The 16,650-nt window shown below is 35.0% G+C and overlaps 1 protein-coding gene across 1 annotated transcript in view; it reads right to left on the bottom strand.

Annotated features, from left to right (window-relative positions):
* LOC128866622 (uncharacterized) overlaps nucleotides 1-16,650 on the bottom strand; it is a 146,121-nt gene that overhangs the window by 72,934 nt on the left and 56,537 nt on the right. The window contains exon 2 of the mRNA XM_054107495.1: nucleotides 12,456-12,589. Coding sequence (XP_053963470.1) covers nucleotides 12,456-12,533 — 78 coding nt within the window. The 5' untranslated portion in view covers nucleotides 12,534-12,589. The remainder of the gene's footprint in view (nucleotides 1-12,455; nucleotides 12,590-16,650) is intronic.

Genomic DNA, 16,650 nt, shown 5'->3' with positions numbered 1-16,650 from the left:
TCTGTACAGTCGCAGTGACTATGGCTGTTAAAAAATTCAATTCAGACTGAAGTAGAAATGAGGCATTCTCAGCCTAATATCGACCAATTAATAAGATCCGAACTCTATCAGCAAATGGGTTGTCTCGGTTTTCATTCTACTTTCCTTGGTTGGATTCGGTCCTATTTAATAAAGAGATGCAGTACTGTAGTTATCGATCGAGTTTCTTCGAAACAGTACATTGCCACCTCTGGTGTACCTCAGGGTAGTATTTTAGGACCTTTGTTATTTGTTTTGTTTATTAATAATATTTGTGCGTGTTTTTCCCTCGCTAATTTGCTTCTCTATGCTGATGATCTAAAAGTGTACGCTGAAATAGGAAGTTTTCGTGATTCAGTCGCCATACAGTCCGAGTTGAATAATTTATTTTCCTGTTGCCTTATGAATCGTCTATTTCTTAATATTGAAAAATGTTATAAAATCACATTTTCCAAGCTGCAAAACCTCTCATCATATTAATTATACATATCCTTGCTTTGTCCGATGTGATAAGCGATTTAGGGATTTTCTTTGATACAAAGCGTATTTAAATGATGCCGTTTCCAATTCATTTGCTATGCTCGCTTTTGTTGAAAGTCACTCAGCGCACTTTACTGACCCATATACTCTTAAGATATTATACCCTGCGTTTGTTCGGTCCAAATTAGATTATGCCTCTTTTATGTGGAGATCTTATAATGCAGCCCATATAAATCGAGTGGAGAGGGTTGAACAAATTGTTGTGCGTTTCGCACTACGTTTACTCAATTTCTCAGACCCGAAACTATCATACGAATCCCGCTGTCGTTTGATTAGTCTCTTTCCATTAAGTGACAAAGGTACTTTTCAGGCAGTATCATTTATCTTTGATCTCATTAATGGCAAAATTGACTGTCCGGTCCTTCTAGAAAGAATACAATTTAATGTTCCTTGCAGAAATTTTCACCGTTGCAAAATCTTTCGCGTTGGCTTTAGTAGTACATTATATAGTGCCAATGCGCCTCTCATTAGAACGTTGTCTGACCTTAATTATCTCGCCTCCCTTTTGGATTAAAAATTACTTTCTATGTAAGAAATCTTAATAATACCTAGTATATATCATACTTGTTATTTTAGTTTCTTAATTATTTAATTATTTAATTTTGTTAATAACTTCTACATATTTTTAACAATTTAATAGCTTCTTATGTTGTTAATCTAAGTTTTCTACACTGTTTAATATTAAATATTGTAAATTTGTATTTTAGTTCTGAAATTTATATCTTAAATGTCTGTTCTGAATTTTGTTAGACTTTAAATAAACAAACAAATAAATAAATATATTTAAAGGATGATTTCCAAAATAAAGAAAATTACCTTAATCACAATTTCATTCACTTCATTTTCGTGGCTGGAGTCAAAAAACTCATATTTCCAAAAATCCATACACTTTTAATGCCGTGGGGTACGACTTTTAAATTAAATTACAAAAATGTCTTACCACGACACTATAAAAACGACGGTTTACTTTAATTGAAGTTCAAACTGTACGTGACTCATAAAATTATTGCATTTAGTTAGGTGCTCGCAAATTATCAATTCCAAGTTCATGTGCAAGTAAGCATGCAACGGCTGGAGCGGCTTACTGATGCTTGAATGCGGTATGCGCATACATTTACGAATATAAGTCTGTGGTTTATATATATATGTAAATGTAAGTCAAACTACTCGCAAGCTTAAATCAACACTGGTAGGTGATGGAAGAATTCACACTAGTACGAGAGTGACTACAATTGTACCAGTTGCAAAGTGAACAATTGGAGGTGTGCAAAACAAGTATTCTGCTAATATGTTTGTGTTTGTGTTGTTATTGCGTTTTTAAATAACAATATTAAATATTATTTATTATATATTTATTAATACTATTGAGTTTAAAACTAAAACAGTATGAAATATTTAGTTAATTATTTTTTTTTAAATAATATTTCATTTTTAAGAATTTTACAACAAATTTAAAGATAAGAAACAATTTTGGGAAATATCACTGTGCGACAATTTTGGGGTCATCAAAATCAAACCACACCGGATCTTTTTTTTTTGAAAATATACCTATTCAATAGCAAAACCCTCGCTGGGTTTTTAAAAGTTAGCTCGATTTTTTTTTTATTGCGTTTTGAAGTTTTCTATTTTCATGAGATTTTGGAGTTTTACCTGTACGCTAAATTTGACTTATAAATCGACCTTTGTTTGATTTAATCGATTTATTTTGCCATAGCTTGATGCAGAAATTTCGTACATGTACAAATAAACTTATTTTGAGTAGAACCTATATCTCAATACGCAATTTTTAATACCAAAATTTCGAAAAATTGTTTGTATTTACCATTTTTTACTGTAATTATGAAAATAATTAAAATTTCTCACTATTTCTTCTAGCAAAAATGTTGCAAAATGTACTAAAAAAGTCATTTATAAGATAAAAACATAAAACTGAACTTTAAGTTTGTTATTTTCTAAAAAAATGAATTTTTAACAAGATTTTTCTTCATAAAAATAATTTTTTTATACTCTGCTTTAAATTTTTTTTAAATATCTAAAAACTCTGTAGGTAAAAATATTAAATAGATTAAGTAAAAAGAAAATAGACCTGAATTCTTATAATTTTTTTTTTTTTTTTATTAAAATAAAGAATTTTTACGTACTAAAACCTTAGAGACGAGCTCTTTTCGATAATGATTGAATTTCAACATCATCATTATCAGAGTAATCAGTTTCATCAGTAAAGAATTCCATGCAAGACTGCTGCGATCTTAGAACAGGTAAAATCGTTGGGAACAAATTTTGGAATTTCTAAAACAAACATTTCCTGATAAGACAGACTACAACCTTCTTTATACTTTTTATTTTGGAATGTGTGCTAGCCACTTTTCTATGTACTTAACAGGCTAAAAGTCTTGTGAGACCAATCTTGCTTATCACTACTCACGATCACATTTTGTTACATCCAATATTCATTGGAAAACCGTATCTGAAAAAAATACTAGCAAAAATAGAAAAATCTGAAAATGTGTAGGGTGGTTACGTATAAAATTATTTTCATAATTACAGTAAAAAATGGTAAAAACATACAATTTTTCGAAATTTTGGTATTCAAAATTGCGTATTGAGATATAGGTTGTTCTCAAAATAAGTTTATTTGTACATGTACGACATTTCTGCATCAAGCTATGACAAAATAAATCGATTAAATCAAACAAAGGTCGATTTATAAGTCAAATTTAGCGTACAGGTAAAACTCTAAAATCTCATGAAAATATATTAGAAAACTTCAAAACGCAATAAAAAAAAAAATCGAGCTAACTTTTAAAAACCCAGCGAGGGTTTTGCTATTGAATAGGTATATTTTCAAAAAAAAAAGGTCCGGTGCGGTTTGATTTTTGATGTCGCACTGTGTATTTTAATTCATAATAACATATTTGTGAATCATTCAATTAGTAAAATTCAGGTAAAATATGAACTTCTGAAATGACACAAAAACAGCCGCCGAGATTCGAAACTTAGTTTTGGCTCGTAGACTACGAATCTGTGTTTCGTTTTTATGGAACAAACTATTTTCTAAAAATGTTTGGAATTTAAGATTACTTTGTCGCTCAAGATCAAGGCGACGGACTTCTGTTGGTCGATGAAACCCCAAAAAATCATAAAATTGGCAGTCAATCTAAAACATTTTGTTAATTGGAAAAAAGAAATGCAAAATTCAAATTATTTATTAAAAAAAATGTTGTCGAAAAAGGTCAAAAAGTGCCCAAAAATGAAGAAAAATAAATGAAAATAAATAAACTCATGCGGAGAAGCTTGGACTTCCGTACAACCTCTATTGCAGAAGCTGTGGGGATCCTGCAGAGAAAGAGACTGTGGAACACTTTCTCTGTCCGGCTCTGGCGGCTAGACGCTTGAAATTCCTTAGCATGCCCTTTTGGGATGGCCTGAGGAAATTCTCCAGCCTAGATCTCTTTTCTCTCCTTCACTATGTCAACAGCGCTGGATGACTGTAGATGGTTTCTCTTCCCTAAATTTGTCGCAGGTAGTGGTCCACATTATGGTATCAAAACGGCTACTTGTAGTGTACCAGTGGTACTCTTGCCATCTTACCTACCTACTTAATCGATAAATCGCTTGAGAGACAATAAAAACTTGCATCGAAATATTTTTCAAAAAAATTACCTAGTCTCGAAAAACAGAGCACAGATTCATTCAGCGATCCAAAATGAAATTTACGTTGCTTCGTGTTTTTATGTGCAATTTTAACGTCTTCTTAGGTAGGTAGGTGAAATGGTTGAAGTGCTAGTCTGGCACTCCTCAAGTAGCACTGAAGCACCGATTTGATACCATTATGAGACCTCCAACAGGCAGATATCTACAGCCAGCTAGAGCTGCTCATATAAAGGAGAATATTGATGGGATTTAAGTTGGCGCACTGCCCCAGGCTGCCCAAGCCCGGACATTTATAGAGAAAGTGCTCAAGAGTCTCCTTCTCTGAAAAATCCCCACAGCTTCTGCAATGGGGTTAAATGGGGGCGGGTGCCGATCGTCCAGTGACCGGTAAACACAGCTACGAGTTTGAAATTGAATGGCGAGAAGTCCATCCTGAGTCCTCCGTATATTGTACTGGGGCCAAAGGGTTTTCGAAATAGCACAGTACCCAGCTGAATACCCATTTTTTACCGAACATAGATTTGTAGGAGTAGATGGCTATACTGGCCTTCTTTACTCGATTTTCAATGTGTAGCTTCCAATGGAGTTTAGAGTTAAGTATCATTCCAAGCTACCTAACTTCCGATGAGAGCGGGAGTACGTTGTTGTTTAATTTGGGAGGTCGAAAAGGTGGAGATTTATATTTTCTGATAAATAGCACCAACTCCGTTTTGTCAGAGTTGAGTCGAAGGCCGCAAGTGGCAGCCCAGCGACTGAGTACAGCCAGTGGTGACCTTTCCAAAATCTCAGCCATGACTGAGGGAAACGGTCCCGATATCATTAGGACCACGTCATCATCTTATCACAACTTCGTCAATAACAACCAGCCAAAGTAGGGGCTATAGGACACCACTGCGGCATCCCCTGTTAACGAATCTAGTAACCTTAGCCCCTCTAACGTCCTCTTAGTGTTAACAACTTATTTTTATTTTTTTTTTCTACTCACCCAAAACTGGTGATTTTCGTCACGAATTAGACTAGTATTTATTATTTATTCAAACTAGTTCATTAACTGGTATTGTTCTGATGCTGAGGCTGAAAACTAACATTTTTTAGGACATTGCCATGTTAAAGCATCACCTTCTAGCATTGAAAACCGATAGACAACGAATTATTGCAGCTGTAAAGTAACCTGGCTGGAAGCAGCTCAGAACTACTTATAGTTATTAGTTTGACTGTAGGTTTGTAATACGAGGCTGGTTTGAAAAGCCCATTCGACGTCAGAGTGATGGCATTACTGGTGAATATCGAGGTTATGTTTAGTTAGTAGCATCTCTTGGAAGAACGCACACCAAGTTTCAGCCAGATCGATCTGTTTCTTTGTCTTTGGCATTCGTTTGAATCGAGGAAGTCGAGTGATTTTCCTTTTTCGTCACGACAATGCACCAGCTTACGGCTCCGCAGTTGTGGTCGCAAAATTAATGGAAATAGAGATTTCGCTCGTTTTATGACCCTCCTACTCTCCAGACTTGGCTCCCTTGGATCCCTCGGACTACTATTTGTTCCTCAATTTGAAGAAATGGCTGGCGGGAAAAAGATTTTATTCAAACGAGGAGGGGATTGCAGAAACGAATGGCCATTTTTCAGACTTGGGCAAATTCTATTTATTGGAAGGGATCAATAAACCATAACAGTGTCAAACGCAGTGTATCAGCTGAAAAGGAGACAATGTTGAAATATAGAAAAGGTTTACCCCAAAAAATTAAGACTTTTTTTCTTGCACGAACTTTTTTTCGAACGACCCTCAAGACATTTGTTTCAACATAAAAAGTGCGATTTATCTGCTGATAGCCACATTGCCACTTGGTAATGCTTTTGCAATGAGTCAAAAAATATACAGTGAACCCTATTACATAACAGACAGTTTTCTTGTTGCTTGTTTTTGTGTTTTTTTTTTAATGAAAAAAAAAATTATAATAATAATAATAAACAAGAATAATATAAGACGCAATAAAAAATTAAACTAACCAAGTTTCTTCATGCATGACAGCCTGCTGCGTCTTCAATGTAAAATAAAGGAAATTACCCTCAAATTCATACGCATGCGCCTCACGCCGGTGTTGCTATACGTACATACACACATGCACATTGTTGAAATAATAGCTAAAGTTCGTTAGAGACAAATACATGGAATAATACACGCGCAAGTATTTATTTAATTTTGTGTAATTTCTGTTCGGCAAAAAGGTGTAAATTTAAAGCGGCGAAATCCGTAGCGTTGCACTTCGATGATTTCATGTAATTGTCTACCCAGCCGGGAGTGTCGTAATCGACAGCTAAAATAGCTAGCGTTTAGTTCATCATGTTTAGCTTTTAATTGGTCTGAGATCATGGAGGTTTCAATTGAAAGCAAAGGTTTTTTCATAATATACAATTTTAATTAAAAAAAAATATGTATACAAGAAAAATAGATAAATTGTCTGATTTAGAAAAAACTCAAGCTCGACTCACGGTTACAGCTTGGAGCCGTCAGTGGAGCCAGATATACCGGTATCGGCACAGATTTTTTTCTCGTTCCAATCCTGTCTCCTTGAGTTACTTATTTAAATTGTTAAATATTTTTGTGCCACTTAAAGCCCCGGCCTCCTTTGAAAGGGCGTTTTTTTGGGTGTTTCTTTACAGTGCTACAGCCAGAATTTTCAAAAAATCGATTATGTTTTTTACTGATTATTATTCTTTATAGTTTTAGGAGTATGGTAGGAGTGGTAGAAAATGTAACTGCCCGACCAGGGTTTGGATGCGCTCAGGTAGCTGTCCTTAGTTTGAGGTAGCTGGCCTGGAGCGAAATGCACTTAGCTTAAACTCGTTTTCCTCGAAACTATATTACTTTTTCCGGCACAGTCTGCATCATAACTCGAAATATTCGAAAGTGTTTTCTCTATAGTCTGTCGAGCCGGATTTTTGATATTTTTATTAAACAATTTTACAAACGTAATTAAAGTGTGGCGGCCGCCGTAGCCGAATGGGTTGGTGCGTGACTACCATTCGGAATTCACAGAGAAAACGTAGGTTCGAATCTCGGTGAAACCCCAAAATTAAGAAAAAACATTTTTCTAATAGCGGTCGCCCCTCGGCAGGCAATGGAAAACCTCCGAGTGTATTTCTGCCCTGAAAAAGCTTTTCATAAAAAATATCTGCTGTTTGGAGTCGGCGCTGCTGTACGTATGTTACCCCTTAAAAGCGTGTAAAATGGAAACAAAAAGGTTTTGTATTTGTTTTTTTTAGTATTTTATTTTCTGATTATTCATTATTAAAAACCAAAAGTTTTGTTTGGACATACAAGGTTTATTCAAAAAGTTGTCTGGCTTCCAAGAATGATCTTTACATGGACAGTGAATGCACATAGATATGGCCAGTTCTACTGAACCGATTCTGATAAAATAAAATTAAGATGATTATAGTGTAAACTACGATTATTCGGAAAAAAAAATTTTATATTAGTATTTTTTTCGGACCTTTTAAGTTAAAAAATGGTCAACAAACGGTTTTTTATCTTTGAACGTCCGCCATTTTTTTTTTGTAAGTTCGTAGTTCACACGATAACAACATTCATACTGAAAAAGAATCTCTTTGTTTTTTTTTTATTTCCGACACCTGCCATTCCCAAATGGCCAAAACCTGCAAAACCACCAAACCTCGTGTGGCCAAAAAAAAATTAATAAATTAATAACTCGAAAATTTATTGACCGATCTCTCTGAAATTTTGCACACATCTTTTTTATGATATTACTTTCTATGTGAATTTACAATTCGAAAAAAAAAAGTTTACGAAGCAAAAATAGTAGGAAAATTCGCCCCAAAATTCATTTTTTTAAGCATTTTATTCCGCGAATTTTTTTTTCATTTTTGTTTAATTCATATAGAAATTATGACATTAATTAACAAACAAATGTTTTGTTTTTTGTATTCAGGTCACTGACGATGCCACAATGCCCGCCGATTGAGAAGCCCCGCTGCGACCTTCCTGGAAGAATTGAGTATACATCCGTCATTTTAAATGACAAAACAAATTTTATATTATTTTAATGTATAAATAAACTGTATGCCAATTTTGAAAAAAATATTTTGACTTCTTCATTTTAAATAATTTTAATGAAAATCAGGGAAAATATGTCCGTTTACAGGTATCTGCCCCCTTAAATGAGAAACAAACAAATTGGTAATAAGCGTCTGTGCTTCAATTATGAAAAGCACTTCATATATTTTTTTTCTATCAACTTTGACAATAAGGAAAATAACATTTTTTCAGTTTGTATGTTTTCAATTTTAATGTTTCTTTTTGGTTTTTGTCACAGAGAAAGAAGATAAAACGAAAACCAAATTACATTATTTTGCGCATCAAAATTATTTAGCTGCAATACCCATCAAATTTCCCTGCCTCCCACGCACACACACAAACACCTCTGCATTATATTTTTACACAATATAATTTTGCTTTGCATTCAGCCATCTATTCAATGAGTTGGCCACTAATTCACACAAACATTCCAGCCATTTATTAGCTATTAAGTATTTTATTACATTTATTCATTTCATCGCTCGAGCAGCAAATTGTTGCATGTGGCTGCTGTTGCATGCAAGAAAACGTGAATAAATGAAAGTATTTGTTTTTGTGTGACTCGAACATGAAATTCCGAATCGAAAGCGAAATCAATATAAAACTTAAAGTATCAAAAAACTTTCTTTACCTTCATGCAGTTGTGTAAACAAAAAATTAATGAGCAGCAGCAATGCTTCAGTTATAGGTAATTTATATATTTTTATCGATATGCGCTGCTTATGTATGTATTAAAGGTTCACTGACCGCATCTCATTCGAGGCAGAGTAAACAAATTTAAGACTAATTAAGCGCTGGGAAGTTGGCTCAAAGCGAGGCGGAAGGCAAACAGCTGTTACTTGTGCGACATCAAAGGGCTTTGCACTGCCACTTTTTGTTGAGCGGAAATACAAATGGACATTTGGTGATGAAGATATATGCACATATATGTAAGTAGATCAGGAGTATAAAAATTAGATTACAATCGATTTGTAATTTGCTTCTTGCCTTTGCCCCATTACCAGAAGTGGAATTGTTGGTTTAAATTATTGCATTCCAGCTGCAGAACTAATTTTCTAATGCGATTTTCATACCAAATAATTCAAAAGTGGCGGTGTTTTTTCTACATATTTTGAGAATGAGCCAGCAATTATAACTTTAAAAATGACAGTCTTGAAACTAGCGCAGTTTCTCCACTAAAAGCGATTGTTTATAGTAAAGAAAAAGGAAACATCCCAATAACTGACGAAGAAAAACACAAAATGGACAATTTCGGGCACCCAATGATCTCGGGTGATTAAATATCTAGGATTACTCTTGGATAAGAAGCTGACTTGGGAGACACACGTTTCAGTGAAGGTGAATCGCACATTAAGAATTTTTCAGGAATGCCGCGGATCCTCTGGTAAAACCTGGGGTCTGTAACCTGCTGTGGTCCTATGGATACACACAGCATTTATCAGAACAACCATCATTTACGCCTCTGTGGTCTGATGGCGACGGAGCATGGTTAACTACCGCGCGCTACGGTGCCGAACCGGCGGGCGGTCACTTAAGTGCTCATAGAATCGGGAATAATGCGAAATTCCCTTTAAAATTTTTACGACATATTCGTGAGTAGTTATACTAACAATTTATACAATAAAAAAATTTCGATTTTTTGATCAGTCTAAACTGGTTTCCCCCCTTAAGTCCACAATCCGGGAACTATACCGACTGCAAAGAAGTGCATGTATATGCATTACGGGTGCCATGAGTACAACCTCTGGTGATGCCTTAAATGCTATGCTTGATTTGTTCCCCTTGGATCGATCTTAAGATAGAACACGAAGCAATAAAATCAAGGTGTAGATTCCATAAATATGATTTCTGGCACGAAGACGGAACTTCGGGACACAGAGAAGTCTTTAAGTTGCTATCTGAGCAGTATCCATTGTTTTTGGCACCTAAGGACGACCTGATACCCACAGTTTCATTTTGAAGGAAATTTGTTGTCAGATTCCAGCAATGGAGCAATCCAGAATGCATTCAGTAGGTTTGACGGATATTTTCTTTACCGATGGTTCCAAGAATGAAATAGGGTCTAGAGCCGGATGGTACTTAAACGATAGTAATAAGTATCACTATGCTATGGGGGGAATGTCAACTGTTTTCCAAACAGAAGTTTTTGCCATCCTGAAAGTAGCCGAATGGATAATCAAGAGGAGATGGTTCGGGAAACAGATTGGCTGTGAAAGTCAGGCTGCTCTAAAGGCCCTGAAGAACGCGAAGCAAACCTTAAAGATTGTTCAAGAATGTAAGAAGAAGCTTAATTCTGTCGGAAGACAAAACAGGCTTGTACTTATATGGGTTCTGGGACACTCTGGTGCCGAAATTGCCGATGAATTAGCCAACCGTGGATCAGCGGTTCACCCACAGTGACCAGAGGCGGCAATTGAAATCAATTCTACAGAAAACATTAATATAATAAACAATACATAATAAACAATTTACATAAAGAACGACGGTCCAGTGTAGAGCGCTGCAGAACTGCAAAGTGTTTTATGACAAGGTCGAACAGAAAACTGTCGAGCTTTCTTCTGACTTGAAAGGAAATCGTCTGTGTCCTTGTCTCTATTTTATTTATCTTTTTCTTTCTGTCACTTTTCTCCTTTCCACCTTGACTATCTGCCCTTTTACTTTTCAGAGCTTTGAAGGCAATGGGCTTTTTAGCTTGAGTGTTTTAGGAGCCACCAAATCGCTTGGTGTCTCAAAATTTAATGAGCCTTGCGGCTCAGGGTTTTCTCTGAAAAAAACTCCACTATTATGGAGTATCTAATTTTAATCACCCTTTACAACAGCACATTTTTTTTTTAAATTGATGAAATTTTTTTTAAATATAATATAAGGATTTTAATTTTTCGAAGATCTATTCAAATAGGTGAAACAAGCAGATAATGATCATATTTTTCCTTTTTTAGTCATTTACACATACCTATTATTTCTAAATAATTTTTTACTAAAGCCTCTGTTTCGAACTTCGAGCCCTATAGCTCGATTTTGGTAGCTAACTTCGAAAATTTGAGAAATTACTTTTTCCTTATTACTCAATCTCTTAAAAAAAATTGGGTTTGTTCAGTTTTTTTCACTTCTTTCGGGAGCATAAGGTCTCGACAAGACTCAGTTTTGCGTTGATTTCTGGCATGGTAGGTGATTAGCCTGCCGCTACCAGTCCCAAATAGTGGGAATGAATGCCCACCTGTCGTTGCTTAGGAACAACGCCTTCTTTACTGCTTAGAGCGCCATCTGTGTTTCACATTTTTATGCCAGAAGTATCGCACAGATGGTTGTGGACTTCGCTAAATTTCGTGTGCCTGCGCTATTACCGCGTATGCCCGCTTCTTCTTGCTGGGGCCACTGCTGCTGCTGTGCGTTTTGTTTTTGCTTGTTTTAGGGGTAGAGGGATGAGATTTTTTTTGTTTCTGTTTTAGAAACAGGGGAAGTAGGTAAATTTGGAAAATTGCGAAGCCATGCTTTACGATGGATTCGAGCCCTCAAACTCTGGGATGGCATGCTAGTACACTTACGCTAGACTACCGAGGCCGTTTGGTTCAGTACTCAGAAAGAAAGTTGATTTTGCCGTATAGTGTAAGTTCATGAGCCATTTGAGAGGTTTAGTTTTGTTCTACACGAATGAAATGAAAGGGAATGTAAGAAAAGTGCAATTCGATGCATACTTACAGGCGCGGTGAAAATAAGAACACCTCGCTTAATCAGCAAGGGATAAAGGAGATCTCCCATAGGCATGTTTCCTTAGGTCACAACATAGAAATGAGATATATAATTTCCTACTCATAGTACACAGCAAAGCGTCTAAAACTTATATCGTTTGAAAATTTTATTATTTTGGAATCAAATTATTTTTTTCTTAAAGTTCGAGGAAAAATAATAATTTTGGTAAATCTGTAATATTTTGTTTTTCATTAGAATAAACAGTAAAAGTCTTGTCGATGCAAAGTATTATGGACAGGCGATCAGTTGAGCGCATCGGATTTTTGAGCACATCGCGCATTTCGAGCGGTGATGCAAAAGGGTTAAGTACATTACATACTTTACAATATAAATATATAAGATAAGTAATGCAGTTTAATTAGAATTTTCTTAAGTTTTTTTCATTTGATTTACTCACCATTGATGCCGACTTTTGTTTGGCAAATGCGCGATGATGCGCCGAAATCGGTTCACTAATAACACTGCCAGTATTCATCGTGATTTTCGAGTACAGTCGTCAATGTTCGGAAGTGGCAATGGTTTTAAACATAACTGAAAATTATAAAAAAAGAAAACGGAAAAAATGGTTAGTAAAATTTACATATGCAGATATACAGATATAGAAGTACAAAGCAAAAAAAGTGATAAAAAAATTAACGAACGTGCAAACCACTGGAGAGCAAGATGCACCATAGGAAACCCCATAATTAAATCAAATACATTTATTACAATTTTTTAATAAACATAAAAAGGTGCTTATTACCCTAAATAAAAATTTAAAAAAAAAGCAAAAAAAAAATCAAAAAATGTTATTGCCCATGCATATATATATGTACGCATGCAACCGCAATAGGATTTCATTTATATTTGTTTCCCTTTTTCTACAAATTTCATTCCGACACCACGTCTATATGCACCCTGCAGTGAAAAGCAGAAAAACCTGCTAAGTCATGAACTAGTCCACAAGTGATTAGAAGTGTATTTATATGAGTAAATGCACAACTTATACTCTGCATAAGCACTTTCTTAGTTAACTATTTGGGCCCTAATAGACCCAAAAAAATTTAGTTAAATTGTGTGTAAAATATTACCAGTTTTGGATGAGTTGAAAAAGTAAATAAAAATTTATGAACAATAGATCCAAAAAATACTAGTTCAACATGTGGATGAGTTTGAAGAGTAAATGAAAATTGATAAACGAAAAACCCAAAAATTCTGATTTAATTTGTGTCAAAAAATACCTGTTTTGGATGAGTTGAAAAAATAATTAAAAATTTATAAAGAAAGAAAGAAATAAATCAAAAAACTAAATCTGAACTAGAAAGAAAGAACTAAATCTCAATAGACCCGAAAAAATCTGGTTCAAATTGTGCCGAAAATCACCAGTTTTGGATGAGTTGGAAAAGAAAATAAAAATTGATAAATGATAGATCCAAGAAACTTTAGTTCAATTTGTGTTGAAAAATCACCACTTTTGGATGAGTTGGAAGAGTAAATAAAATTTGATAAATGATAGATCCAAAAATTTCTAGTTAAATTGGATTGGTTGAAAAAGTAAATAAAAATTTATAAAGAAAGAAAAACTAAAACAAAGAACTAAATCTGAACTAGACAGAAAGAACAAAATCTCAATAGAAACAAAAAATTCTGGGGCAAATTGTATCGAAAATCACCAGTTTTGGATGAGTTGGAAAAGAAAAATCAAAAATTTCTAGTTCAATTGGATTAGTTGAAAAAGTAAATAAAAAATTATAAATAAAGGAAGAACTTAATCTATACCAATATAGAAAGAAAGAACTAAATTTCAATTGTGGTTCAAATTGTGTCCAAAAACACCAGTTTTGGATGAATTGAAAATTGATAAATGAAAGTCTCAAATATATTTCATTATGCGTTACACAAAGCCTTTTCTTGTCCTCAAATTTCTCTTCGACTTAATAAGATTTTATTTGTAAACATTTAAAATTCAATAAATTGCAATTTAATCCCTTATCTTATAGTTTAGTCTCGAGCGATTTCATGAAAAATCATTGAAGTAATGATAAGGTAATTTTTCAGGATTAACTCCTTCAGCATTTAAATTGATCTAATCCTCATTCCCTCGCAATCTTTGAGGCCTGTTTTTAATAGAAGAATATTTATTTTGCATACATCTCCAATTGGTCATTTCGCAACTGGTACAAAACTAGTCACTCTCAAACTAGTTTAATCGCTGAAGATTAACTCCATCAGCATTTATGCTGGTCTAATACGCATTGCGAGCAGTCTTAACGTTTTAGGCTTTCTATTTCGCAATAGAGAAATATTTATTTTGTATACGGTCATTTTGTAACTAGTACAAAACTAGTCACGCCCAAACTAGTTTCTCCGCAGACGTTTAATCTCATGCGTGCAGTCTTAACGTTTGAGGCTTCCTACTTTTTAATAGAAGAATACTTATTTTATATGCACCTCGAACTGGTTATTTTGAAACTACTTCATATCTAGTACACAACTAGTCACTCTCAATCCAGTTTAACAACTTTCATCACATATCAGTTTATCAGCTACAAATAGAATGTTTGCACCGTAACTGCAGCTATGCCCCTTGCCAATATGTATGCATTGCTACCCTCGCCGAGTTGCAAGCGCCTTACTACATGCTCGTAAAGACGTGCTTCGATTACCAGCGCATGGAATCCGATCAAAATACATGCATACATACATACATTGCATTTCAGTCGCAGCACAACCACAAGCACGGCTACAAGCACGCTCACATTGCATTTGCACGCTAGGCACAGTGGGGTGCTTTTCGGCTGATACTTAATATGAATTCCCATTGTGCGGTCGATTCTATTGCTTGATTCAAAACGTAACTAGTAATTTGCATAAAAAACAAATTGTAAGTATACGGAAATATGTGCATCTTAAAAAGTGAAATTGTAAATGTATCTTTGGATCTTCGGTATTATTAGCGCTGAGTGTTAATTGCAACTTGGAGTGTGCGTAATGGACTGTTAAAGATGTGGCATTAAATGAGGCATGTCTAGGGTTGAGTGACTAAGGGGAATACATATAAGGTGTTACATTTGTATATATGTATGTGTGTAGCTCATTTTTTTGGGTTTAGAAATATGAATTCAAATTTTTCATTCACTTCAATACAAAGCAGTGCCCGGCATATCCATTTGCATATCTTCCACTACTCGTTTACTTCCTAGCGAAAAGATCCGTTGCGCTGTATTTGGTTGGCTAAAGCACCAAACAGCCGAATATCGAAAGAAGAAATACAAATTTGCTTCTGCAGTTTCTTGCAGTTTTCAGTTTTCAGTCATTAACAAAGAAGCGAACGCTGCTTAAAAAATTGGTGAGTGTACAAATGGAGCGCACAGACGGCAGTAAATACTTTTCAAAAATGTTACCTCTGGAAGTTCGCATTGCAAGCTTAGTCATTAGTTGATAAGTGGATATTAGTGAAACAAAGCCGTTTTTAAATTAGAAAAGCTAACCCAATATCATTGCATACCTCTTTGATATACACATATGGCCATCAAAATAGATACGCTACTTTTATCTATTGATTTTCTTGTGCCGCTCGGAAAAATAAAAATAAATAAAGCTATTGTAGTTATTATTGAAATTTCGCTTTTCTACAAAGTTGCGTTATTGGCTGCAGAAATTCAATTATTTTCAGAAAATGTAATTTTGAGTACCCACTAAAATAGGTACTAAGCAGATAACTCTTGCATTTGAACAAGCAAATTTCAGAGCTCAATTAATAACTAATAATTAATATGAATTCCTCTCAAAGAATGGTCGAGCGCAGCACTGCATAGTCGGGAAGCTCAGGTTTGTTGTCAATCTTCGAAAACAAAAAAGTCGTACTAATTTATGGCTGTATCAATTGGACGGTCCAAAATTTTCTTGTATATTAAATAACCTAAAGGCCAAAAACTCCACAGAACGACATGGTGGCAAACACAAAACGACTTCCACACAAAACCCCTTGCCGCGCCACTTAGCTCGACGAAACTCGGGCCCAAGTGTTACGCGTCAACGCGTGGTAAACAGATCAGACTGATGAGCGAGATGATGTAACAGCAATTATGAGACTCGTGACTAACTCTGGTGGCGTACAGATAGAAGCTAACATTCAATTACGACCCAGGCTCATGATGTTTATTGTTTATGTTTGATCCGACTATCTGTACACGACCTCTGCTCGTTATATTTATGTTTCGCCCGACGATCTATTCACGAGCCGGGCTCGTTCAAGCACGGCAAACGGTTAATTGTGACTCTTGCCAAGAGGCTTGCTTTAAAATCATCAAATGAAATCAACTACGTAGTATCAGCGGGAACTGTACGACGCCAATTGTGAAGTACTGCATGAACTTACCAGGCTGAGAAGATCCTCTGTTGAAGCTAATAAATTTAAGGGGAGGAAATTTTTGCTCAAGAGCACAAGTCATGGTGTGTACCAGAACAGAAGGTACTTACTAGGGCTTACAGCGAAGAAGAAGAGTTCTCATCACGTTTCACAATAAAAAGAAAGAACAGCCAAGTACGGGACTGATTCTGTAGGTATGGAGTAGGACTTATGTATTCATAGCCTCATAGCCAATATAATG

The sequence above is a fragment of the Anastrepha ludens genome, chromosome 6 (assembly GCF_028408465.1).
Source record: "Anastrepha ludens isolate Willacy chromosome 6, idAnaLude1.1, whole genome shotgun sequence".
Taxonomy (NCBI): Eukaryota; Metazoa; Arthropoda; class Insecta; order Diptera; family Tephritidae; genus Anastrepha; species Anastrepha ludens.
The sequence above is the reverse complement of the archived record's forward strand: the minus strand, read 5'-3'. Positions and strand labels throughout refer to the sequence as shown.